General features: G+C 49.7%; 1 protein-coding gene and 1 long non-coding RNA gene across 2 annotated transcripts in view; one reads left to right on the top strand and one right to left on the bottom strand.

Moving 5' to 3' along the window:
- Positions 1–26572, bottom strand: part of Dlgap3 (DLG associated protein 3) — a 60965-nt gene that overhangs the window by 22722 nt on the left and 11671 nt on the right. Inside the window, exons 2-5 of the mRNA XM_021644802.2 lie at positions 18310–18392; positions 15741–16892; positions 11635–11840; positions 11234–11306 (exon numbers count right to left, since the gene is read on the bottom strand). Of these exons, the coding sequence (XP_021500477.1) occupies positions 11234–11306; positions 11635–11840; positions 15741–16841 (1380 nt within the window). The 5' untranslated portion in view covers positions 16842–16892; positions 18310–18392. The remainder of the gene's footprint in view (positions 1–11233; positions 11307–11634; positions 11841–15740; positions 16893–18309; positions 18393–26572) is intronic.
- Positions 13693–15296, top strand: LOC132653000 (uncharacterized). Its single transcript, XR_009590599.1, has 3 exons — positions 13693–13893; positions 14562–14746; positions 14837–15296. It is a non-coding gene; the product is annotated as an uncharacterized LOC132653000 (long non-coding RNA).

Raw genomic sequence — 26572 nt, forward strand, 5'->3', positions numbered from 1 at the left:
GCTGAAGATGCCCAGTGGCTCTCGTGTAGACCCGAGGAATGACACGGGACTGTTTGGCCTTCCTGAGGCTTTCCCCAAAGCACCTTCATTACCTTCATTACCAGTGTGCAGAAATCCAAACACTGTGCAGAGGCTAGATCCTTAGCAGTTAAGTCCTCAGCAGCGATTCCTGTACCTGGCTCAGCCCTCCTCTCCAGGGCATCCATCCAGGACTGAGATGCAGGAACTAACCTGACGGATATTCTCGGGCTTGGGGCACTCCCCATGGAAACTATCCAGGCCAGAGAGTTCTGCCCAGAGCATAGGGGAGCTAATCTTACCCTGGTCAGGGGTATTCTGGACTTGAGTTGTTGAGGCCTCCCAGACGGAAGGAATTCTCAAATCTCAACACCCTGCAATTCCCTCCAGCACTCTTCTGTGTGCAATGCATGAGGCACATGGTAGATGCTCAATAAACATTGGCTGCTGCTCTAGGCCGCAAGAGTGTCTTGGACCATGTTGATAAGACCACGCGGAATAAGAGACTTCTCTGTTCCAGGGGTTGCCAAGCCCTTAAAATTCCACCCACAAGTATATTCAGAATGAACCCCATCCAAAGCAGAAAGAGGAACTAGATGGGGGGGGGGAATCAGTCCCCAACTTCCAATAGAACTGGCCAAGAGGCAGCTTGTCCCCAACAAAAGAACCAGGACCCAAGGAAGCCACAGGCACATGTAGACTCTGTGAGCTGATTTACACTATTCGTGATTACCAAAGGATAACATTTTACTGTGACTACTCCTATCATCCCCTCATGGACTCCCACCCTACTTCTCCCAATGCCCACTTGCAGGAGAGTTCAAGCGTCCTCTTGGGAAATGAGATCCTCAGCCTGACTTCAACCCGAGTCCGAATCACCAGCTGTTTCCAAGCACATGAGACATGGAGAGGAAAATGCTTTGTCTGGATCTAATTGGAAATCGTCCATTCTAGAGTTGGTGGGTCCAGCCGGGGGCTGGGCAATATTCTGAACACCTGAAGGGTAGTTATTTGTTTTAGCTAACCTTTGGAAATGCCTCCCATTTCAAAGCAGTTCACGACGGCGGATGAAACATAACCAGCCTTGTTTTATATGCATAGCTGAGCTCACAAGAAAGCAAGATCAGTCCCCGGGGGACAAATGCAAAGAGGAGCCTGGAAAATCAGAATACAAACGGTGTGTGCCAATGCTGCAAACAGCCTGGTGGAGGCAGAGGGTTGGAGGCAGGGGCTACTGGTCTTGGCAACCAACAGTTTAAGTTTTAACACCCACTCTGGTTGCAGGGGTGAGGCTTTGGGCCCGTGGGAAGCCCAAATGAGAAGCAGAAATGAGAACCTTCATAAACCTTTGATGATAATGTAGACCAGAAAAAAAACCAAAACTATCAGCTATCACCATAGGCCCATGGCACAGAAGCCAGTCTGTAGCTGAGATACCAGGCAGAGGAAAGGAGGCAAACCCTCTATGAACCTGGGCACACAAACCCATCCTCCTACAGTCTCAGGACTCTGTGTGCGTGGGCTTGCGTGGCCCAGATTAAAAATTAACATCGAGCAACCTCCGATCAGGCATATTCTGACAGGAACAGCCACAGAATGTATCCCAGGAGACCACGCCTCACTGAAGCTGCTCTGGCCTTACCAAGAGGAAGCCACGTGAAAGAGGAGGTAACCTTGTGTACATGCAAGCTATCGCGAACAGCACCCTTACCAGCACATACTTCCTCTGGAACTCAGACTAGACCCGGTGGTCTACTTCTAACGAATAAAACGTGGCAGAGAGGGTGGCTTCCACCTTAGATTCTGTCTCTCTGCCCACTCCCCACCCCTACCTTTGCAACGATGGAGGTAAAACTCATATTGCTGCCCAACAGCCCGAGTCTTCTCAATACCCGGGTGGGTGAGCATGCAAGCAAGCATTCCTCCGGCCAGACCCTGAGAGAACTGCAGCCTGGCCCCCGCCTTGACTGCAACCTTGTGGTACTCCACACCCAGGTACACAGAGCTAAGATGTACCCAAGAATCCTGGCCCGCAGAAACCAGGAGGCGATTTGAGGGCTCTGTGTTTGGGCGATTTATCGTGTGGCAGTGGGTAAGTAATTTAAACTGTGACACCAAAAAAAGAACTAAATTGTTACCGAGCTGCATAATCCAGACCTTAGGCCCTGTGTTACAGCAGCTAATGTTACCTTAGCTACAATAAAATCCCTCTTAAACCACACTGTGCTTTGTGGTTGTGGTTTTTTGTTGTTGATCGGCTTTGTTTTGAGTTTTGTTGTTGTTTCGGTTTTGAGCCCTTTGTTTGTTGTTGAAACAGGGTGTCAGGTAGTCCGGGCTTCCTTGTGAATTCACAAGGAGCCAACACTGGCCTTGAGTTCCTACTCTTCCTTCGTCTACCTCCAACATGTGTATGCCACAATGCCCAGCTAAATAACGTTGGTTTAAGACATGTCTCTCTATTTTGCCCAGCGTAGCCCCAAAACGCCAGGCTCACACAATCCTCCTGCCTCATTCTCCTAAGTACTGGAGGATACACCACACCCAGTATCAAACTATGTTTAAAAGTTTCTCTTTTAAAGGATAAAACTAGGTAGGCATGGTGGTGAATGCTTGTAGCCCCAGCACCTCAGAGGTGGAGGAAGGAGGATCAAGAGTTCAAAGACCTCCTCTACTACGATTGAGCTCTATACCAGCTACATGAGACCCTGTCTCAGAAAACAAACAACAACAGAAGAAAAATCCACAATATTTAAAAATGTATAGGCAAGAACAAAAAGTTGGCTCAGGTTGGATAGTAAAGATTGAAAAGTAACCCCAAGAAATTTCTAAAAATTAAAAAAAAAAAAGCCCAGTGAAATTTAAAGCACATTTTACAAGAAACAATAAAAGAAATTTTAATAAAGTGACAATACCAAGAGGCAGTGGAGGGAGGTGAAGAGGTAGGAAATGTGAATGAAAGGTTAAAGGTTAAAGGAGGGAAAGTCCCAGCTACAACTAAGGGGAGGTCTGGGTGGAGGCGCTAGCAGGACCGTGGGGAAGGCTTAAAGAAATGACGCTGGCTGGGATTTCCCCAGACTTCCTCACCATTTCAGACAAAACAGAACGAGAACAACAAATCCTGCTCCCCAGACAACTCTAAAGATGGACTCAACTGTCAGAAACAACCATTTTGTCACTCTGAAGACTGATCAAAGGCGTAGAGGAAAATTACTAAGCTTCGGGTGAGAAGTCAGGACTCTGAGCCTGCTCCCATTCCCCAAGGCCTCAGCACTCCAGGCACCGTGGCTGCAGGCTACGAAAATAGCTGCTCTGCTGCCACTGCCAGAGGCCCCTGAACTTGGAAGCATTGTCCTGTATAGTGCCAAGAGCAAGGCCAGCAGCAGCACCAGGCTGGGGGTCAAGCAACAGACTGGCACTGACTAGACCGTTGGTTTTTTTTTTTTTCTCTTGTTGTTGTTGTTTTATGTACATAATGTGTATGCACACTTGTGCCGGGGCACACGTGTGGGGATCAGAGGACAACCTTGTCAAATCCGTTTTCTTTTCCCATCTTTGCATGGGCTCCGGGGATCACACTCTGGTCGCCCGGCCTGCACAGCAAGCACCTTTCCCTCCTGAGCTACCTCAGTCGCCCTGGCCCCATACTTTACAGAGAATTCTGGGAAGGAGGCGGAGAAGGGTCTGAGAACCTGTACACTGTTACCCCACGTATCCCAGCAGGGAAAGCTGTGCACAGGTGCACAGGGAACACAAGAGACCCTGATGGTGAATGAAAGCCAGAGGGGCTTAGAAACAACCTCACACTGAGAAAGGAAACCTAACGGGCTCAAGGGTCTTGAGGACAACCACCTGATCTTTGGCCAAAACAAGCTATGGAGACGCTGAAGCAATCTCTAGGAAACAAGGCTTAAAAAGCAAAACAACAAAAAAAAAAAAGGTGAAGTTGTCAGAGGCTAGTGTTTCAGGAAGAGCAGATTTCACAGGTTTACTTCAGGAATTAACACAAATAAACAAAGCAACAGCAATCTTTAGGAGGTAAAAATAAGAGCCCAGAATTGTCACACTATATTACCTAAAATGTTCAGAACTCAACGAAATATTTTGTCACGCAAATAAAGAAGAAAGTATAAATGGTCTCAAAATATTGGGTTTATCAAACACAAACTCCAAAGTAGTTATTATAATCATATTCAAAAAAGCTGAAGGAAGCCATGTTTAAGACTAAAAGGCAAGCATGGCAACAATGATTTCATGGAACACAAGTCACAAGAAACAAAGAGAGAAGAGGAGGAGGAGGAGTTTAGACAGGGTCTCCTGGGAGCACCCTGGCTGGCCTTAAGCTCACTATGCACCAGGGTTGACACTAAACTCAGCATTCTTCTGCACTGGCTCTTCAGAACTCCATCACTATCTCCAGCCTGGTGAATTTATTTAAAAATCATGTATATATGTGCATTCAGGTGCCCTCAGAGGTCAGAAGAGAGCACTGGATCCCCCGAGCACTTCAGCTTCAGCATGATATGGTTTCTCAGAACCAAACCTGGATCCTCTGTAAGAGCAATATTCTCTTTTAAGTGCTAAAGTCGTCTCTCTGGGCCTTTATTATTATTAGCTTGTTTAAAGAAAAGAAACAAATGTGGAGCCAGTGAGACGGCTCAGCAGGCGAAGTCGCTTAACAAGCAGCCTGGCTACCTTCATTCCAACCCTGAACCCCCATAAAAGCAAACGGAGAGAACCGACTTCATAAAGTTTCCCTCTGACCTGCAAATGTACACTGTGGCATGTGTGTGCACCAAAACACACACACACACACTCCCATACACACACACTCACAATGAAATTGTAAAAATTAAGAAAAGAAACAAAAAATGCATTCGAGAACTGGAATGTACAATAACTGAAATTAAAAATTCCACTGAAAGGTTTATATAAGACATGACCAGCAAACCGGAAGACGGATCAATATAGACTGTCCAATCTAAAGAGTGGAGAGGAAAAGACTATTATAGAGAATTCGAGAAGCCTCGGAGATGCGTGGGACAAAACAGCAGCACACAAACATACGTGTGACAAACAGACCCAGGAAGACAACGGAGGGAGAAAAGGAAGAGGAAGAGAAAGGGGAGAAAAAGAAAAAAAAAATGAGGTGGGCACGGTGGCGAATGCCTGTAATCCCAGCACTCAGAAAGGCAGAGGCAGGTGGATCTCTGTGAGTTCGAGGCCAGCCTGGTCTACAAAGTGAGTCCAGGACAGCCAGGGCCACACAGAAAAACCCTGTCTCGAAAAACAAACAAACAACAAAAATTGAAAAACTCGTGGTCAAAGGCTTCTAGGTAGCTCATTTGTAGAGTTCTTGCTTTTCACCCAAGACTACCCAAGCAGGCATGGTGCCACATCCTTGAAACTCCAACGAGGAAGCTGAGGCAGAAGGACCATAAATTCAGGACCCGCCTCGGCTACAGGCTGGTCGAGGTCAGCTTGGGCAAATTCAAAACACCTTGTCTCAAAAAGAAAAGAATCTGTGTTCAGACGAGGCCTCATTCTGTAGCCCTCATTGGCCTTGAACTCACTGTGTAGATCAGGCTGCCTGCCTCCCTCCCTGGTAGGTGTCACCACACCAAACAAGAACAAAGAGAAAAAGGCCTGGAGACAGAGCTCCACGGTACAGTATTCGCATTTGCCCAATGTGTGCAAGGCTGTGAGTTCACTTGTCAGTTACCAGGTTGCGAGTGGAGGTTGGGGGACGAGGGGTGTACCAGGCAAGGGAGGGAAGGGGATTTTCCAAAATCCATGAAATGCACAAATCCTCAGATTTAGGGAGTGTGCATACAAGCATAGTAAAGTCTAAGCAACCTCTCAATGGGAATTACACAGAGATAGCCATGTTGCAGCAGACTTTTTTTTTTTTTTTCAGTTTGTTTTGTTTTTCGAGACAGGGTCCCTCTGTGTAGCCTTGGCTGTCCTGGACTTACTTTGTAAACCAGGCTGGCCTCAAACTGGCAAAGATCCACCTGCCTCTGCCTTTCTGAGTGCTGGGATTAAAGGCATGCACCACCACGCCTGGCTTGCGGCAGACTTCTTAATATCAGACAATGAGAGGGACAAACACTAGCTTGAGTGTCCTCTAATAAGGTAAATTACATCAGTCAGTTAGACCTCGCTACCTACCAGCAGCCACTGAAAAACCAAAGAACACGCTTTCGGAGAAAGGAATTCGTAATGAAGCTATAATGACCCCCAGGTCATTATAGGGCATAACTTAGGACTAACAGTGTAAAAACTAACAGGGGCTGGGAGTCCGCTCATTGGTAGAGTGTCTTCCCAGCACGCATGAAGCCCGGGCTCCATCCACAGGACTGCATAGAACCAAGCACAGTGGTACAGGCCTGTCATCCCAGGCCGAAGCAGCAGGATCAGAAGTTCAAGATCACCCTACTATGTAGTTCAAGCTACATACTGAATATAAAACCAGCCTGAGCTACATGAGACCCTATCTCAAAAAATGAAAATCAAATGTCACACACACACACACACACACATACACCCCAAAAAAAACCTCAAAATGGATCATATGCCTAAATTAAAAGGCAAGAGATGTTAATTTTGTTGTGATCTTGGATTAGGCAAAAGTTTTCATTTTATATTAAAACAAATTTTCTGGGGGAAAAAAATCTGTGAACTATAACTCTATTAAATCTAATGTGACTTATCGGGGCCTGGTAGTACAGGGTTGTCATTCCATCTACTCAAGACTTTGAGAGAGGAGGATAGTAATTTCAAGACCAGCTTGAAAAACAGAACAGGAGTTGATGACATATGCCCTTAGGCCCAGCACTCAGGAGGCAGAGGCAGGCAGATCTATGAATCTGAGGCCAGCCAAAGTGAGTTCCAGGACAGCTTGGGCCAGGAGAAATCCTGTCTCCAAAGAAAAACAAAATAATGATAGTAATAATAATAATAGTTTCTTTTTTAAAAAGTTAGAAAAGTCCTGAGAGCTGTCTGGCTCAGGAGGGGAAGAAGCCTGTCTGAAAGCTGATGACTTGAGTTGGGCCTCAGAAACCCACATGATAGAAAGAAGAGACCCCCACACACAAGTTGTATTCTGACCTCCACATGTACACTGTAAGACACACACACTAAAATAAAATATATAATTTTAAAAAGCAAAAACAAGGCCAGGCATGGTGGCCCACACCTTTAATCCCCAGCACTTGGGAGGCAGAGGCAGGCAGATCTCTGAGTCTGAGGCCAGCCTGGTCTACAGAGTGAGTTCCAGGACAGCCGGGGCTGTTACAGAGAAACCCTGTCTTGAGAAGCCCAACCAACGAACAAACAAAAAAAAGTAAAAAAGCAAAAGAATTCTGAGGTATGACGCAGAAGTACAGCACATTTGCGGCACATGTAAGGCCCGAGCACTAAAGGAGAGACAGCGCACAGTCACCCTGTGAATCGGCACAACAGGTAAAGGTGACTGCCACCACCAAGTCCAATGGCCTCAGAACTGACTCTTCCAGGTTGTCCTCTGGCCTCCCCGTGTGTGCTATAGCACACACGCAGGCAAAAACATAAATAAGTGACTAATAAATAAACAACTGAAGAGAAGAACAATAACAACAACAGTAAAATGTCTTCTTTACAAACAACGTGAAAACGCAAGTCCCTCAACAGAGGAAAGTACCACAGCTGACTTCTTAACACTACATTTCCAGCATCTAGACTTCCAGAGGAATGATGTTTTTGTGTGGGCATCGGGGGAGAGAACCCAGTGCCTCGTGCTAGGCAAGTGCTCCATCACTGAGCTAGAGCCACCCTTTCCTGCCCCCAAATAAATTTCTATTGCTTAAAAAAGAGAGGTCATCAAAATTAAAGTACCCTAAGGATTTTGCATTATTCAGAGCAAGAGTGGGAAACCTTGTCGGCTTCAGCCTAAGTCAAGGATGCTCATTAAAATTACAGGAGTAACCATAAAGAATAAAATGGAGCATGTAACTGTCAAACCAGCGTGGGATTTGGCAGAGAGAAGAATAAAGCAAACTCAATCAATCCAGAGACGGCAGCAAAAGAACAGAAAAGCACCAGCTCTGCTGGGTGTGGTGACATAAACCTGTCATCAGCCCTCAGGAGGCTGAGGCAGGAGCATGGTCACACATTTAAAGCCAGCCTGGGCTACATAGCAAGTCATAGGCCAGCCTAGCCTACACAGTGAGACACTATCGCAACAAAAAAAAAAATGGAAGACAGACAGATAGATGTAAAGGAAGGGGTAAAACTATCATCTAAAAAGCAGGATAGGGCCTGGCAAGATGGCTCAGCAGGTGAAGGCGCTTGTCACCAAGCCTGACAACCTAAATTCAATATCCAGGATCCACACAGTAAAAAAAGAGAACCAATTCTTCCTCCATGTTGTCATCTGACCTCCACATGTGCACCCCAGCACGCACTCCCTTACCCCAGCAGGAGAGATAGAAGGCACAAAGTAAGATATCAGAAATAAATCCAAGAATATCAGCAATCCCAATAAATATAAATGTACAAAACTCTCAGGCAATTATCAAATGGATGTAAGATCAAATCTAGTCACAAACTATTAAAAAACACATACCTGAAACATATGGGACAAAACACTTTGAAGCCAAAGACGGAAAGAAATGTTCAAGGCAAACACTAAAGAGAAAAATCCACTCGGGAGGAAAAGCATCATTAGAGACAACAGGGCAGCATCTCTGCTGCTTTAAACCTCTCTCTCCTCTTCTGTAAAGCAAGGACTCTAAGTCACACCTCCAGGAGAAATATGCCAAGTATATACACTGTTAGATAATGTAAAGTGGGAGGAGGAGAGGGAGGAGGAGGAAGGCGAGGAATAGGAAATGTCTGGAAGGCTTAGATTAAAATTTCAGAACATTTGGGAAAGATCTGAAAAAAAAATAAAAAAGAAAGAAAGAAAGAAAAAAAAAGTGAAGAAGTGGTCCATGGGAGAGTCTGAAACCCAGACTCTCTTTCGACATCCAGGAAGTAAAAGATACTACAGTGCTCAGGTTGGAGTCTAACTTCCGTGTCTGGGGAGCAGGCAGGTGCAGTGTGGTGGAGGAAAGGAAGGGAACACTGGCCAGCTCACAAGGGACTTTGTAAAGGCCAGGAAAGCCCTGGCGGGCTCCTGTGAGCAGAAAGGTAAACAGAGGTAGTTACATTTTTAAATACTTCTTCTGGCTACTCAGACAGAAAATGAGTTGGAGTCAGGACAAACACAGAAGACCAACAGGAAGGCAGTGTAACAGTCCTGACCAGCCCATGGGGACCCACAGTGCAGTTGGTGAAGGAGTAAATGGAGCCTGGAAATACTGTGAAGTCGATCTGCTGAGGGACCGACAGACATGGTGTGTATAGCAGAGTCAGACTTCATGGACTTGGGGTATAGCTCCTTAATGGAGTGTGTGCTCAACATGAGTTAGGCACTGGGTTTAATCAGAGCCTCAGAAGGGAGGGAGGGAGACAGGGAGACAGGGAGGGAAGGAGGGACTAAAAAAGACTGACTTTGGGCTTTTAGACCAAAAGTCCTAAAAAAATAAAACTGCTATTATCTGCAAAGGAGTTGGTGGGTGGAGCAGAGGTCTAGGGAGGAGGAAGTCTGCACCAGCCATCCAAGTGAGCTCCATACACAGTTCCATGTACATGCCTGGCATCCCAGGGAGGCTTCGAGCTGGCATTCTGCTGCATCTGGGAGTCATCAGGCTCTCAGTAATCTTCAAAGCTACGAGCCTGGATGAGATCACCTCTGGAGGGGGGTGTAGAAAGCAGAGCAGGGACAGAGCCCTGGAAGACTCCAGTGGTGACATCCTGAGACATAGACGAGCATAAGCAGTTGGGAGGCGGGGAGGGGAGGGCGGACGAGGGGGGTGTCCGAAAAGCCGGCTGGAGGAAAGTGTTCCAGGAAGAAGGGTCATCAACTATGTTAAATGTCACCGATGGTCAAGGAACACGAAGACTGAGCATTAACCAGTAGGACTAGGAGCGGAGGCTGGCTTGGGGCAGAGAGAGGGCTGCTCCAAATCGGAATCCCTCACTAGGGGAAGGGAACAAAGGGGTTCTGAGAGACTGCCAAGGCTCACAATTGGAGCCGATGGACGGTCTTCTGCATGGCTTTTTGCATTGCTCTCCCCACACCCCCCAGCAAACAGCAAAAATAGCTAACCTTTATTGAGCGCTGGCTTTGTGCCAAGAATGCTATTATGATGCCTATTTTTAAATAGGGAAGGAAGGGGCTCAAAAGTCATGTAACTTGCCCCAGGTCACTCTGCTGGTAAGTAGTCCAGCCCCTGTTCAACCCTGTCTCCTACATTCAAATAGAAGCCACCACTGCCTCCATTTAATGAAAAGGGAGGCCTACGCTTAGGTATAGAAGTCACTTTACTTTCTTTGAGGTAGGGTTTCTTGGGCCCCAGGCTGGCCTCCAACTTGATAAATTGATCTTTGCTCTGTCTGCTGAGAAAGGCATGTGCCACCACATCCAGTTTTATGCAGCTGGAGCTCGAACCCAGGACTGTGAATGTTAGGCAGGTGCTTTGATAACTGAACTACATCTCCAGCGTTGGAACTCAATTTTATACAATATCAGTTTTGGGCCACTAACGTGGATTTGGATGATGATTTCCACTGAGCGCCTACAAATCCCCTCAGAGACATCTAACACTAACATTGTCTTTTGGTCTTGTTTCTTTGGGATCAGCATCTTACTATGTAGCCAAGGTTGGCCCTGAACTCATGATCTTGCTCACTTCCCAAGTGCCAAGATTACAGAAGCATCACTTCTGGTTTCCTTTCGTCATCTCCAAGATTAGGAAACAGGGGTGTTGAAAGGGGAGGTGGTCCAAAGGAGTGGGGGCCATGCCAGCAGAACTCGGGCAGACAGCCTCTGCCTTATCGTACCTTTCAACTGGACCAGTCTGGACCAGTCTGGACCAGTCAAGCCTGGAGAGAGTTGGAACGACTTAGAAATGACGCTGTCTTTTCCACACACACACTCACTATTTTGAGCACACTTGGGTGGGTTCTTTGGGATCCCCAGCCCAAGGCAGCTCTGGAAGTCACGGCCAGGTTTCAGGGCTTCCCCAGAAGCCCATCTGCTCTCTCTCCCCAGAGGGACTGACATCACAGCCTAGAAAGAGCTGACTTCCCTTTCCTGCCCTTCCCTCCATGCGTATACAGGGCCACTTCCTACCTGTCCAGTTGTGAGGGAACGGCTGTAGCCAGGGATGGAACTCCGGGGATGGATCCGGGGTGGAACACAGCAGCTGGAAGAGGCAAATGGCAGGGTCAGCATGGGAGTGTGCTAGGGGGGAGAGAAGGCATGATAATATCACGGCCTCTGGCCAGGTTCTCTTCCTTCAGGAGACTCTGGGTAGGAGGTTCCTTCCCCTCCCCACCCACACACACATACGAAAGAAACAGTAAGACAAAGACTATGACTCCACTCTGCACGGGGCAAAGCAAGACAGTCTACAGAGTCCTTAGCAGGGCTACCCAGCCAAAACCCTCTACACACAGTTCCCGCAGGAACTCAGAACCATGTTTGCAGGAACTCGGAATCATGTTTGACACTCCCCCCCACACCGTCCTTACTTGATCCTGGCTGTGTCCACACTGGAGGAACGGCGGGAGGCAAAGCGTCGGGCGAGCGCTTTCGGAGACGTCTTGGGGCTACCGTCTGAATCTCCACTCTCCTCATCCCCCATGGCTTTGATGTAGCTGCCGCTCCGCATCCTGCGGCAGGGGATCTCCCCGTCCTTGCCACCCGTGGGGTAACCCCCCCAGTCATCTTGCGGCACCTGCAAGGGACAAGGGCCTCTATCTCTTAGACATGTCACCAGTCAGCTAAGAGGAGAGGGTATTCTTCCTCCCACTGCCAGTGGGGGGCCCTCTGCCCTGCCGGGGAGTGAGACACACTGAAGAGTAGGTACAGAGGGGATGTCCCGGGGTGTTCTCCTCCCTTGTGGGAGCCTGCTGCATGATCCTCCACACACCTTTAGCCACTCAACAGAGGGTCAGCGAAAGAGCCAAGGCGTTGAAGACCAGAGGCCTGAGTGGCCTGTCAATCATAGCCCCATATCTGCAGCGCCACTTCATTCACCTTTTACCCCTCCTCCTTCCTCCTTTTCACATGCTTCCACTTCCCATCCTCGAACTCTCTCCCAGCTCTCAAGGAACCACAGAGGGTACCGGGCAGGGAGCGTATCGGCACACTCTGAAGTCTAGACAGAGGCTAGATGGTCAGAAGATCAGGGCTGGGGCAGGAGCTCAAGTGGTGGGAGGGAAGCCAATTAGGAAGCTGAGGCTGTTATGCAGGCAAGGGATGATGAGGCCTAAATTAAGACAATGAGGATAAGGGGAGGAGGAGGAGATGGAGATGAGAGATGCTAAAGAGCATCAGAGAGAGCCTGATTAGCTGGGGAAGGAACAGGAGCCGGGGAAGGCTGATGGCTGAGGACCGAGAGTTGGGAGGGGGAGGAGTTACGGTCCTTCACCGAGCCACAGAATTCCAGATAAACATATCTGGGAAGGGGTGATAGGTTCAGAGGTCAGCGCCCCAAGTTTGGCCTAGAACAACTGAGAAGTTGGTTGTTATGCTCAGTCAGGCTCAGGGTTTGCTGGTAGAGATGGGCTGGAGGCAGACACGCGGACGTCAAGGGTGGTAACTAGATGCCTGGGAGAAAGGAGACACCCCAGAAGGGGAGCAAAAGAACTCAGGAAAGACCCACTGACATTTGCAAAAGGATTTCAAGGAAAGAAAAGGGGGCCTGTGAAGTCACCTAAGAAGGAGTGGGCAGAGGGGTGGGAGGGAGTCAAGAGAATGCCATGTCACAGAAACGAGACATTTCAAGAAGAAAAGAGTCAATTATGTCAAATGCCACAGTGCTCTCCGAGGTTAGTAACTTGTGCTCTGGAGTTAGGAGACCCAGTGCAAATTCTGGCCCCATCACTTGCTAGCTACGTGAACTTGAGCAAAGCTAATTAAGCTCTAAGAATCAGTTTTCCCTCTCTGGAAATTGGTAAAAGTAATTATACTTATACCAGAATGGCTGGTGGGAAAGATAAACAGGCAACACAGAGTGCCTGAAACACAGAAATCGCTCAATAAATGTTGGCTATTATTACAGGCATTAAAGGCGCCCTTGGGAGACTGCTGCCCAGAGGCCACTGGTGACCAGGGCCCAGGGCACTTTCAAGGGCAGGATGTGAAAATCTGACTGTGGTGAGAAGGGGGGTGGGGAGAGTGAGGGAAGGGGTCTCTGCTCTGAGAACGTTAAGTAGAAAATGACGAGAGGAACTGGGAGGGAGGGAGGGTTTAGAGAAATGCTTTAGGATAAAAGCATCTTCGGTCTTGTTTATAAGAGAGCCAGTCAACGTGATCCTTAGCTACAGGGGCAGCTGAGGGACAAAGATGTTAAGGAGCCCTGGTGGAGGAGGGATAGACTCCACGGGCTGAAGTCCATGATGGTCACCCACACTGTAAAGAATGAGATATAAGGGGGAAAGGCTGCAAGAATTTAAAGTGCATGCTGCAAGGAAGAGGTTAAACAGCAAAGATGGAGGCTCTGAAGAGGAGCAGGGCTGAGGGACAGGGACTTGCTGGGAGATCCCCTCATAAGGGAGCAGGCTCAATGAGGGGCCAGAGCTACATCGGAAGATGGAAATGGAAAGTAACTGAGGGAAGCTCTGAGGGCGAAGCAGGGACCCAGAAAAGGCTCACAGGCACACCCGTGTCAGTGAGAGAAACCAGGCTTCATTAAAGGGGCAGGAGGCTGGGTATGGTGATGTATTCCTGCCTGTAATTGCTGCACATTGGAGGTGGAAGCAGATGGAGGCAACCTGGGCTACACGGTAAGTTGGAGGTCACCCTGGGCTACGTGAGACCCTATCTCAAAAACCGAGGAGAAGAATACCCCAATAAAGATCCCAGGTCGCATAGAGCGAACCCCCAGCTTATGTGCCAAGGGAACACTAGGCTGCCTTGGAAGGTTCCGGCAGCCTTCCGTTCACCTACAAGTGGGCTCAGGCCCCCACCCAACCTCCATTGTGTCAGGAGGCTCTAGAGCCCCAGGCCCTGAGAACCATCTCCAGCCCCATCTTGTACAGAGAGGAATGGCAGGGGGCCAGCAAATGGGCCGGCCAGGGCGCGCACTGCCACTCTGCAGGGCTCCCACTCCACAGCCACTGCAGAGCTCTTTGCTCCTCTGCAGGACACTGTGAGGTGCATGTTAAAAAGGAAGCCCCCAGGGAGGTCAGGACAGCCCTGGAGAAGCAGCAGGGAGCAGCAAAGTGGTGGCTAGGTCTGGTTTCAGGGGAGGAAGGGTGGGCGTTTCCTCCCTGCACTCTTCTGTGTTCTCAGCCTTGAGCAGCTCCCCACCAAGGCAGGGAGCAATCTGAAGCCAACCTGCACTGCTCTCAAATCCCAGAAGTCTCGTCCTGTTTTTGCTATAGTCCTATTTTCTCTCTTGGGCTTTCCTGAGATTCCCCCGGGAGAGTACTAATATTTCTACACCTTACAGGCAAGGCCAATGTCACCCCAAAGACTCATGCAAGCTCACCTCTCCATATCTTCCAACACGCAGTACAATCTTCCTGAAACACCTCCAATCTGCACTCGGCTAACTCCAACTCCTCCACGGAGATTCAGCTCAGGAGACATTCCTCATAGAAGCTTTCCCGAGCCACCCCTAGCCACCACCCGCAGGTGAGTGAGAAGCCTCCTCTGCCTTCCCACAGGACCCAGGACACCCTTCTATCACTCAACCTAACATCTCCCTCTTGGTCTATTCCCTAGAAACTACGAGCTCTCAACTGCGGGGCTATTGATCGCTGTATCAAGGACACGCTCATTGCATGAATGGCTGTGGGTTAACAGCCTAGGAGGAATGTGGACTGTGGAGATAACCCTAAAGCTGCTGGATCACCTAAACCTGTACTGACTCTTCCTCCTAAAAATGATGGGAGCACTCACAAAATCAGCACGAGCTGGTTGAGGCTAGAATGAAAGCCCCAGGAAAGGGCTCGGAGCTCCTTGCGACAAAAGGACCACAAGGTTACATGGGACGGGATGGGAGAGTTTCACAGCCACCACTTTACCATCCATTCTTGAGAAGCCCTGCCTGGGATGACAACGGGACCCAGACCCCAGTGTGTTGTCACCAGCCTCAGAAAACCCCCAAGAGGCATGTTTCCAGACTCCTCCGTAATTTCCTGGACTGTCCCAACCACTCCACAACCAGTAACGATAAACCCAAATACAGGCATGTTCTAGAAACTGATCTTTATATTCCAATAACTGGGCCACCCGGATTTGAATAGAAAAGGTCTGGGGAGGGCTTGCGGCTAGAGGAAAGTTTCCAAGCTCGAAGCTCAAAGGCAGTGCTATCCATTGCCTTCCCTTAACCTCACACCACCTTCGGCCACAGAAGACAGAGGTCAGCACATCTCATTCAGACCAAAAGCTCGAGAGGTCTTCCTCATATTGACATATACGGTCAGATTAGTGGGGCCCCTTCATTGTATAAAGGAGGAAAGTGAGGCCCCAAAGGGGGGCTCAAGGTATCACAGAGGCAGGGCCTCCTGCCTTCAAGACCTCCAATACAGGACCAGCTGGGTTCCACCCAACCATGCCCACTGTTGCCCAGCTGACCAGACTGGTGAGGGCTCAGAACATGATCCCCTACCCCACAAAGCCTCACCTGCAAATAGTGATAAGTCCTGGCTTTGGCCTTGGTCTCTGGACCCAGGAGCCCCTTGCCCGGCCCGGCCCCTGGGTATCCGTCCCTGCCCTGGCTGACCATCATGGTATGCCAGGCACTTCGTTTGACTGACTGTCCATCCAGTGACATGGACATGCCAGTGCAGGCAAGGCAGCGGCCTTCGGACCCGCCCGAACGCCCCTTGAAGCTCAAGTCCCGGTAGGACCCATCTGGAGCGTCCAGGCAGAAGGGACCAGCAGGCTCTCCAGGGGCCCTCCCACCCAGAAAGCCACTGTCACTGTCCAAATTGTCATCAGAGCTCCACCAGCCTGTGGCCTTGGTCTGGTGTCGCCCATCCCCCTTGCGGTCCTTGCTCTTGCTCCGTTTGCCATGCCGGGACTGGTGGTGGTGGTGATGGTGGTGGTGATGGTGATGGTGGGAGGTGTGAGGGCCTCCAGAGCCTGGACCAGGGTAGCTGTCTCCCCCAGAGCTACCTCTTCCCTCGGCCTTGGGCCCATTATAGTCTCGCTTCCCAGGTGCCTCCAGAGAGTGGGACTTGGCAAAGAGCTTCTGCACAGAGTGAACCAGGTGCCGGATGCGGCTAGGACTCTCGCTGCGAGGCTCAGGGGCAGCGCCAGATCCAGGTCCAGGCCCAGGCCCTGCTGGACCTCGCTGGTATGGGAGTGTGTGGAAGCCATCTTGTTGAACTGGCAACTGCTTTTCAAACTGATCCAGGAGTGTGGGAGGCAAGCGGGTGGCACCCTTGCCCTGTGGGTGGCCCACACAGTCTTCACAGGTGTCGAAGGGGCCCTGGCCAGGGTACATCCTGGGGAAGGTACTGCTGCCTCCCCCAGACCCCACCCCCCCTGGGCCTCCCTCGGGACCTACTGATGATGGTCCCTCACTCAGGCTCAGGGGCCCTTCTGGAGAAAGGTGTCCCAGGCCAGCTCTCGGGGCACAGAAGCGGGGCTCGGTGGAGAAGGCCTCCCTGGAGCCCAGCAGGTATGGGGCCCTGGCAGCTGGGCCCACGTCCATATGCTGCTGGTCAGCAAAGCGGGCTGGGCGGGGATGGCTGCCTCGGTCGCCATGGTAACCCCTCATGGCCTCAGCAAAGGCTCTTCATATTGTTGGGGGCCAGGCCCCAGGAACCTCCTGAGAAAATAGGGAGAAAAGGGATTTGGACTGAACAACAGGCCACTTCACCTAAAACCATCTTTCACTAGGCATTGTGGCATCCCTGTTGGTAGTGCATACCAATTTATTGTGATTAATTATACTATCTCTCCACACATGGACTGGAAAGTCCTTAAAACAGTCATAATAGACAAAGACACAAGGGCACAAAATAATCCCATCATTCATCAAAGCTGCAAATTTGATAAATACTTATTCACAAGAGGAAATGCTTTCAGCCAAATGGGCCTTTAAATATCCTTAGATTATCAAAAACAAAAGGAGACCCAAGCAGACATACAACATAGTCAAAGAAACCAGTCATTAGGTGAACCGGCTTTTAACAAGCTAAGCCGAAGCAAATTGATCCACAGCCCTCCCTCTGCCCCAACCCTATCCCACATCCCCCTGCTGCAGGTGCCAACCCACCACCATGATGGAAGAAGAGAACACTAACTTCAAGTCTATATCCCCATGCCGCCCCATCACCCCTCCCCCCTTCCTTGCACATCTACTTTCCTCACATCTGACTACAGGCTCCTCCTCTCCCCTCCTCTGGGGAAAGCCACTGGCTAGGAAATTGGTTCCTCCTGCTTTTGCTGGCCTCCAGACACTCCCCTGCTGGAGTCATACTCCCCACCCCTTGCCTACTATCCTTTGCCACACTCCCTCGCCATGGAAGGGGATTGTGGAGGAAGGAAAGATTCCGGAGAAGGAATACTGGCTAGACCAGGCACCATGTGACCACTGGACTGAGAGTGGAACCCAGGAGTTCTTCCACCCAGGAACAGTGGGCCGATGGGGCTGGGAGCCAGTGGAGAAGCCATTGTGGAACCAGTGTCCCTGGCCCCCATCCCAGGCTTGCCAAGGTGACAGGACAAGAGAGGTCAGCTCTCAGCAAGAGTTGCCTCCAATCAGGACTCCAGGAGCTGCCAGGACAGGAGCTATGGCAGGAGGAGGTGACAGCAGGAGGGACAGGGACAGAGGCTGTGGCAGACGGAGCCCTCCCCCACCCCAGACCAGCTCCTGGGCCATCTGCTGACTAGGAGATGACAGTCTCAAAGACTCCAGACAGCAGTACCTCCTCCTAAGACTCAATCCTCCCCACACCGCCTCCCCACCCCTGCTCTCTGTTTCTGGCTTCTTCCCGATCTTGTCTGCAGCTCTTCTCCCACTATTTCGCCAGCATTAGTGATGCACTGGGTACTGTGCACACCTCAGTCTCTAAGCCAACTGAAAATCCTGTCGTGGAGACCTTATCCACACGTACCATGAGAAAATGAAGCTCAAAATGGGGAGATGGAAAAGCCAGTAAATGGGCGAGTCACTTCAAGTCAAGTATTTGAGTTTGAGAATCTGAATATAACCCCCATCTCCAAGACTTCCTAACACTCACCATCCGGGGTATCCCATCCTTGATGTCAGGATCCCCACCACCAGGTAGAATCCTAACTTCAGCAGGCGCAGGACCACTGGCTCCTGATAGAAAAGAAAGAGGTAGTCAGCAAAGGAGAAATGACATTTCTCCTGGAGTCCTCAGGACAGGTCTCTCTCTGGCCTGACAATCTTCTTTCCCAACCCCCCAAAGCAGGACTGGTTGGATCCCCCATGATGCAGAGGCTTCAGACCCTCAGGGAATTGAAGTTGGCTTCATTATGCAAATGTATGCAAATGCGCTCACAGGTCGGCCTACCTCCAACTGCAGGTGTCTGTGTGATCTGTCCACGGTGCTCAGCTACAGCATGCTCATTGCCCTTAAATATGACTGCGTTCCACAGACATTTGTTGAGCGCCTACCGCAAGGCAGACTAAATGCAAAGCATCCTGAGGTCATTTGAGTGTGGCCCCTGTCCTTAAAGGGTCTGCAATCTGATGGGAAGAACCTCTCCCAGGACAGAATTATCAGATCCCCATATTCTGGCACAAACTGTTCCTTCCTCCTTGATTCTCCTTTCATCTACCCTCAAGCTCTCCTCCTGGCTAACACTTACTCATAGGAAGCCTTACCTTCCCATGGAGACTTTCTGTGCTCTTTATTCTGGGTTATGCCTCTCGTTGGGCTTTTATGACACCCCAGATACCCCCGTGAAGCACCAAACACACCAGACTGAAACTGTTTGCTTCAGTCTCCATCTCCCCCACTACCATGGTCTCCAGTAAGGTGAAAAAAACAGGTCTCAGACATCTCTGCCCTGAACCTGTCCTAAGTGAGTGTTCATTGCGTGGATGAGGAAACAGCTGTGCTGGAGAGAGTTGACAAAATGTTAGGCTAGCTTGGATTGACAGCTGGACTCGATTCAGTAGAGAAGAATCAAGGAAGACTTCCCAGAGAAGAGGGTATTTCAAGTACAATATGGGTAGCCAAAAGATAATTCTCACTGGAGAAAACGGTGTGTATAACACAGACAAAGAATGCAAATACCAAATTCTGAGGAGTGGGCTGGGAAAGTTCCAGAAGCCGGTTAGGGTTTGTCGAATACTGGAAGAGAGAGAGTCAGGGAGGAAGACGACTCTGAAGTTTGCAGCAGCCGTGACTGGAAGACTAATGATTCCATTATTAGACACAGGGATGTCAGAGGGAAGAGCTCGCTTTGGGGGCATGATTAATAATAGTGAAAGAGACGCAGTCAGACATCAGGAAGAACTTCCTGACCTGGAGGAATGTGACACAATGAAGATTGTGGATGTTTGTAAGAATCTTCTATAGAGGAAAGGTTCAGACATGTGTAACTCCCAGCTTTAAGGCCTGGACCAAAAGAGCTAGCTAGTCGTTGTCTTGCCTAGAGTGGCACTGGGGTGACCTTCTTGATACCAAGAGCCTGGCTCTATGGCAATTCTCCTCTCTTGTCCTTTTGCTAAGATTACAGAGGGGGGTTCAGACCAAGAGCTTGAGCTCTTGAAGAAAACCATCCAGAGGCAGCTCCCACCTGGGTGAAGCTTTGACTGGCCAAGGGCTTTGTCCATGACATATTCTTTTTGCTGCCCACCCCCAAGAAGGACATAGATCCAAGACTCACAGAACAAAGGCCACTTTGGCTGACCCTCACACGATCCGTTCTCCTTGTCTATGGTCATAGCAAACTGGCACCTCACGCTGAACCTCCCGACGGTGGGTGTTTGCAGGAATTCCCTGCCATCAGCCTTCCACACCTGCTGCCACCAAGCTGCTGGGCTCCACTGAGATGTTTTGTTTTGATTCGGTTTTTCTCCTTAAGATTTATTTACTTTATTCATGGAGATAACCTAGAACCCCTGCACAGATGTAGCCCATGGCAGTTCAGTGTCCAAGTGGGTTCCATAGTAATGGGAAGAGGGACTGCCTCTGACATAATCTGATTGGCCTGCTCTTTGATCACCTCCCCCTGAGGGGGGAGCAGCCTTACCAGGCCACAGAAGAAGACAATGCAGCCACTTTTGATGAGAACTGATAGACTAAGATCAGAAAGGAGAGGAGAACCTCCCCTATCAGTGGACTTGGAGAGGGGCATGCATGCAGAAAGAGGAGGGAGGGTGGGATCAGGAGGGGAGGAGGGAGGGGCTTATGGGGGGATACAAAATGAATAAAGTGTAATTAATAAAAAATCTTTAAAAAGTTAAAAAAAAGATTCATTTACTTTATATGTACGAGTGTTTTATCATCATGTATGCATGTGTGCATCATGCATGTGCCTGGTGCCTGCTGAGGTCAAAAGAAGATGTCAAATCCCCCTGGAACTGGAGTTACAGATCACCGTGAGCCATCACGTGGGTGCTGGAAACAAACCCAGATCCTAGCACGCGTTCTTAACCACTGAGTTATCGCTCCAACAGTCTTGGTTTTGGTTTTGGAGAAAGGTTTCATGTGTCCCAGGCTGGCCCTAGCACTCCTCCTGTAGCCAAGGGTGACCTTGAACTCCTGATTTTACTGCATCCATCTCCCAAACGCTGGGATTACAGACGTGAACCCCCTCATCCAGCATGTCATCAAGCTCTTGCCAAACTTGATTCTCGTTCTCACCAATGCATGTTCCCTTAGCTCTAGCCTCAGACGGAGCTCCAGGAATCCCTCCTCTCCAGACACACCCCTAGCTCCCATGCCCCTACAGGGAAGAACTGTCTAGGAATAAAACACAGCCCCTAGATCAGGTCTAAGGTATCAGACAAATGGTGTGATCTTCTAAGCCTAGCTACACCTGTTCGCACATCACCCAAGACTTTAGTGAACATCAAATGACACAATGCATATGAAACCATTTTAAAACCCCAGGAGATTGGGGCTGGTGAGATGGCTCATTGGATGATTGCTGCCGAGCCCAACAATCTGAGCTAGATCCAAGAGCCCACAAAGTAGAAGGAGAAAAATAGAGCCCCAGCGTTGACCTTTGACCTCTACGTGTGCCTCGTGACATGTGCGCACACCCCCATGAGTGCACTAAATAATAAGATTAATATTCAAAATATAAAACCCTCAAAGATTACACAATGTAATCTCTAGCATCACCCCTTCGTTTGTTTTTTGTTTTTTTTTTCTTTTCATTTTTAAAAGATGTGGGTTGTTTTATTTAAATTATGTATATGCTGTGTGCCCATGTGGGGCATTCAAATGTGAGTATCGGTGGCCAGGCAGGCCAGAGGCCTCTGAACCTCCTGCGGCTGGAGTTACAGGTGGCTGTGAATCGCATCCCATGGTGCTAGGAAATGAACTCAGGTTCCCTGCAAGAGCACCAGCGGCTCCTAGCCACTGAGCCGGCCATCTCTCCAGCCCCATACTTTTTCCTTTTTCTTTTTTAATTGAGGCAGGATTTTACTGTGTAGCCCAAGTATGGATGCCCTCATTCCTCAGCCTCCTGAATATCGGGATTACAGGTGTTCAAGCAAACCCCACCAGAAGCCTTTACTTGGGTGCCCAGAGTCTTTAGCATACAAACAGTAAGACAGCTAAACCCAAGTTACCGAAGGAAGGGGCTATTCCATCCCTGTATTTCCTTTCAAAAAAAATTTTTTTTAAATCTCATATAACCCAAGCCAGCTCTGAATTCCTCACACAGCCAAAAATGACCTTGAATTCCTGATCCTCCTGCCTCCACCTCCAGTGTTCCGGGATTGCATTTCTGGGCCACCACACCCATTTTAAAGGAAAGATTTAATTATGAACTGGCTTCCTCCTATGTACTATTCTTCAGATCCCATGCCTCCCGCCTCGGCCCCCATCTCATTACTAAATACAATGAATGGGAAGGAAAAAGCAAGCGAGGGGAGGACTCATCGTCCAATCCATCACCACTTCCTATGGGTTTTGCTTCCTAAAAATAGCCGGGCCCACTTAGTCCCATACCCACCAATCACTGTTGGCTGACTAGCAAAGACTGATTCCCAAACCCCTCTCCCTTCCCAGCCTCCCCTGTGACGAGGCCACGCCATTCCATTGTGGCTAATGATTTATACACGAGATATGAAGTTCCTGGAGAAAAGTCTGCCTTTGTGAGAGGGGGATGGGCTTGCTGGTGCCATCCTTCTTCCTTCCCCTGCTTTTTGGCTGGATTAAGACAATGACGGCCAGATCTAGGGTATCAGCTTGAGAGAGAAGCTTAGGAAATCACAGAGATGTTAGTCCTGACACCACCGAGGCACAGAACCAACACAAGCGGTTGCCTTTCTCCAGGCCTATATATGATAAGGAGCAAACTCTATTTTAAACCACCGTTGGCCAGATTTTCTGCCTTTGCGGCGGGAAGCAGTGCTACCAGAATCCAGCCGCACCTCAGACATCACCTTCTGCTGGGACATATGCAGAAGGCTCCTCGTTAACTGGTCTCCCTGTCCCGGGAGCAGGTGTGGTCATGTCACTTCTCGGCTTTCTTCTCCCGTGTCCTTGGGTTAGCATCTTAACCTGGCCAACTGAGCCCGCACACCTGGCCCTTCCTGCTTCTCCAGCTTCCTCTCCCCACACGCTCCCCCCATACACTTGCTCAGGCTCTCTGCTTCAGCCAAGCCAGCCTTTTTTCAGTTCCATGATCCCTCACATCATGGGGCCTACTCCCTGTCCAGAGAGCTTTTCCGCACCCACCTCTGCCTCGCTGACTTCTGTTTGCCCTTCAGATCTCAGCCCAGTTGTTGCTTCTTCAGGGAAGCTTTCTCTGGCCTCCCTGACTAGGTCAGATCCCCCTGCTGTTTGCTCTCAAGGCATCCTGTACCCTGTTCTTATCTAGGTACCATTTTAAATCCCCGTGACTCTTTTCTCTCCTGATACAATGTGAATTCCATATAGGAATTCTGACCATCTTCATTTCGTCCCCCCCACACACAATTTTCCTCCCTCTCTGGGCCCCCAGCCCCTGGCCATGTAGCAGGTATTTGTTGAGTAAATGTATGCCTACAAAGAACAAGGTTCATTTTACTTAAGGCATTTTATTTGATTCCCAAAACTACCCAAAGAGGTGACATCATTCCTCCTCACACTCCCATCTAAAGGAAAAGAAACCCGGGCTTGGGCCTACCCCAGATCACACTGAGAGCTAACAGCAAAGACCACATTGCCCAACTCCACAGCCTGATGGCTTTGCTTTTAGCCTGGAGAAGTCGAGCTTATGAAGTGTCATGAGAAAGTAACAGGTTTTAAACAACCAAACAAATAAAAAGACTTCATACATACCACAAAGCTAAGAAGAGCCTCGTTTAGCTTTTTCCCCTCTATGGGGAATGTAACTTTTTACCAAGTCCAAGGTCAAAGAGGATGAAGGGAACTCCCTGAAGTTGGTGGTCACACACACACACACACACACACACACACACCACCCACCCCGAGACAAGGTCTCACGTAGCCTAAGCTGGTCTCTAACTATGTGTCAAACTTGAACCCGTGGTCATCTTGCCTCTACTTCTGAATCCTGGGATTGGAGGCAAGGCTGAACTGGGGTTTGTGTGGTTCTGGGGACCAAACCACAGGGCTTTGTTTGCATCTGCACGCTGGGCAAACACCTCTACCTACCCAGCTACACCCCAGCCCCATTTTCTCCACTTTACCACACCAAGTCACCTTTCTTCTTATCCCATGACGCAGAGAGCTGCCCAGATGGCGAACCTCTTGACCAGAGAGGCAGCCACTTCCGCAGTTACCTATGGCTGGCTAGGAAGCTGAGGGAGCCTGGGAGGGCGCTGTGTGTGACAGGTTCTTCCGTGAGAGACCTCCAATCTATCTGGGAATGGAAGAAGTGGCACAGATGCCATCACCAAGAAATTACCCAATTTAGCACCAACTACACAATCCAGCAATTAGTTTCTTAAACCGGAACTTGCTGGGGGCTGCCAGGCTGGCGAGGTTGTTGCTACAAATCTCACTGGGAAGCCAGCTGTGTAATTCGCCAGGAGGTTGTCACTGCCCCAAGCAATTACCTTCCAGAAAAAGAATGGAAAATGGGGAAGGGAAAGTGCTGCAGAAGTCAGAGTGCTTCCTCGTGGGGGCCCCCCCGGGGTCTAGGACTGACACCTCTTCCCTGAGACCCAGGTAACTCCCAGACCCCTCCCCCTTCAAAGCAGTCACTGGTGTGGCTGTGCCATCTCACTGCCTAGCTTCAAATCCCTTTCTGCTCACTTGCTGTGTATACAAGGACCGGTGATTCACCGTGCTTACACCATAATCTTATCTATAAAATGGGCACATCAGAGCCATCATCAAAGTGCTGACGACGTGTTTCATACTTATCACATCAACTCCTCAGTAACTATTCCACACAAGCGGCTATCATTATGTGCGGTTTTATTTTTCTTCCTTGCTTCACCGGCTTACTGCGCGACCTTGAGCAGGTCATTTGCTCTCTCTCTGAGACAACCATCTGAGGCCGAAGGTACTCCACTGGTGAACAGACAAGTTGTTCTAGACGGTCCACATCTGGGGACCAGGGATCCAGATGTGCCCAAGAAAAACCAGTGTCTCGGACGCTGACACAAGCGGTGCCTTGGGTGAAGATGGAGATTTCAAAAATTAAATATTAGCTGATTCACTGCTTCCTCGGGCAGCTGCTGGGGCAACTACAGGCTAGACAAGATGGTCCAGATAGCAGCAGAAAGATGCTGGCGCTCCTTGACAGGGGTCAACCTTCTCCTTCCCATGGGGCCCACGAGGTCATCTACTGGTTTCAATATAACAGACTTCCCAGCAAGCGAGGCATAGGGCTTGTCCAATTGCTGGGCACCTGCGTTCCTCCATGCCTGTGAGTAAACCCTGTGTGCTGCTGAGAGCTCTAGCTTCAAGGTGCCTAACCATCCCCCTTTCTCTGTGTTAACTGAACCCATAAAGCAAGGATTGTACCTGCTTCCCTGTTTAGCCCTCAGACCACCCCTGGACCTGACAGCAGCTGCATGCCCACTGGGAATGGGGATTGAGGCCACCCCCCTGAACTGTAACACAGAACCTCTGGCCCACAACTCAGATCCCACAGTTATTTATCTTTGCCCATGGATTCCTCCCACCCCCTTCAGCTCTTCTTGCATCCACGTTCATCTGAGCCCCACTAACCAACCTGACCTTAGTTTGGCTCTGTATCCTTGTCAACAGCTCTTTTGCTAGGTGAGTGCCCCAGTCCCTGGTCCCTGGCCACCCAGTCACACGGCCCAACCCTAACCCTCAAGATTCCAAGGAAAATGTCTCTCCTGCCGTCCGTCCCTGCCAGAGGAAATGGAGAAGGAGGAACAGAACGGAAGGAGGGAAGCTTCCAGACATGTTCCCTTACCTTCGTTATGTTATCTAATGAACTCTTTCTGAGAGCTCGGGGCAAGAAGAAGGCTGCGGAAAAAGGGCTCACTCTTCTAAAAACACTCAAGACGTTTCAGCAGGCCCGAGTCTAAATGCATCTCCTGACCCATCAGGCACTGCTCATGGCAACCAGTGGATAACCCATCCCACCTATAATCTCTTTGAAAATCCCACCTCAGGGGGCTTTGCACTTGATGTTTTTGCTGCCAGAACACTCTGCCCCAGATATCCCCACGGCTGCCTCTGTCTCATCTTTTGGGGCTCAGTTCAGACATGCCTTCCCTGACCACTCAGTCTAAAGTCCTCCCCGGGTCCATTCTCCATCACCCTGTTCTGCGGTCCCACAGCACTTAGGAATCTTTGAAATTACTTTCCTCACCCATTACATTTTTATGGGATGGCTTCCAGTGGTAAAAACATCAGCTCCAGGGGGACAGTGACTACCGCAGCAGTCTGTGATCTAGAATGCCTGGTGCCAGCAGACATGAATGAATGGCTTCCCTGCTGCCCTCGCCCACTCTCCTGTGCACGGAAGCCCACAGAAAGGACCTCCACACCTTTCCCTCCAAAGGCTCTGGAGAGCTCAGAAAGATCAGTATTCAGAATCCTGTCTCTAAACACAGCACTCCTCTTCCTGTTTGCTTGTATCACCCCAATGTGCTCTTCTGCACAGAGAAGGCAGTGGTCAAGAAGAAAGAAGGAAAAGGGTGACCCCTTGCAATGCTGCAGAGATGGACAAGCCCATGAGGAGGCTCTTGGGGGCTGAGCTGTAGGAGTAAGGCTCAGTGTCCACCACCAGGCCTGAGTAGGTCCTGTCACTCTAACGTGTTAAACGCCAGCTCCTTCTCTAGCTGGGGCCCTGCAAACAAAATGTGAGCTTTCTCCTCCTCCTCCGGGGCTTCCAGAAGCTCTCTGAGATACAAATGTG

This window comes from Meriones unguiculatus, chromosome 3, assembly GCF_030254825.1.
Source record: "Meriones unguiculatus strain TT.TT164.6M chromosome 3, Bangor_MerUng_6.1, whole genome shotgun sequence".
NCBI classification, from domain to species: Eukaryota; Metazoa; Chordata; class Mammalia; order Rodentia; family Muridae; genus Meriones; species Meriones unguiculatus.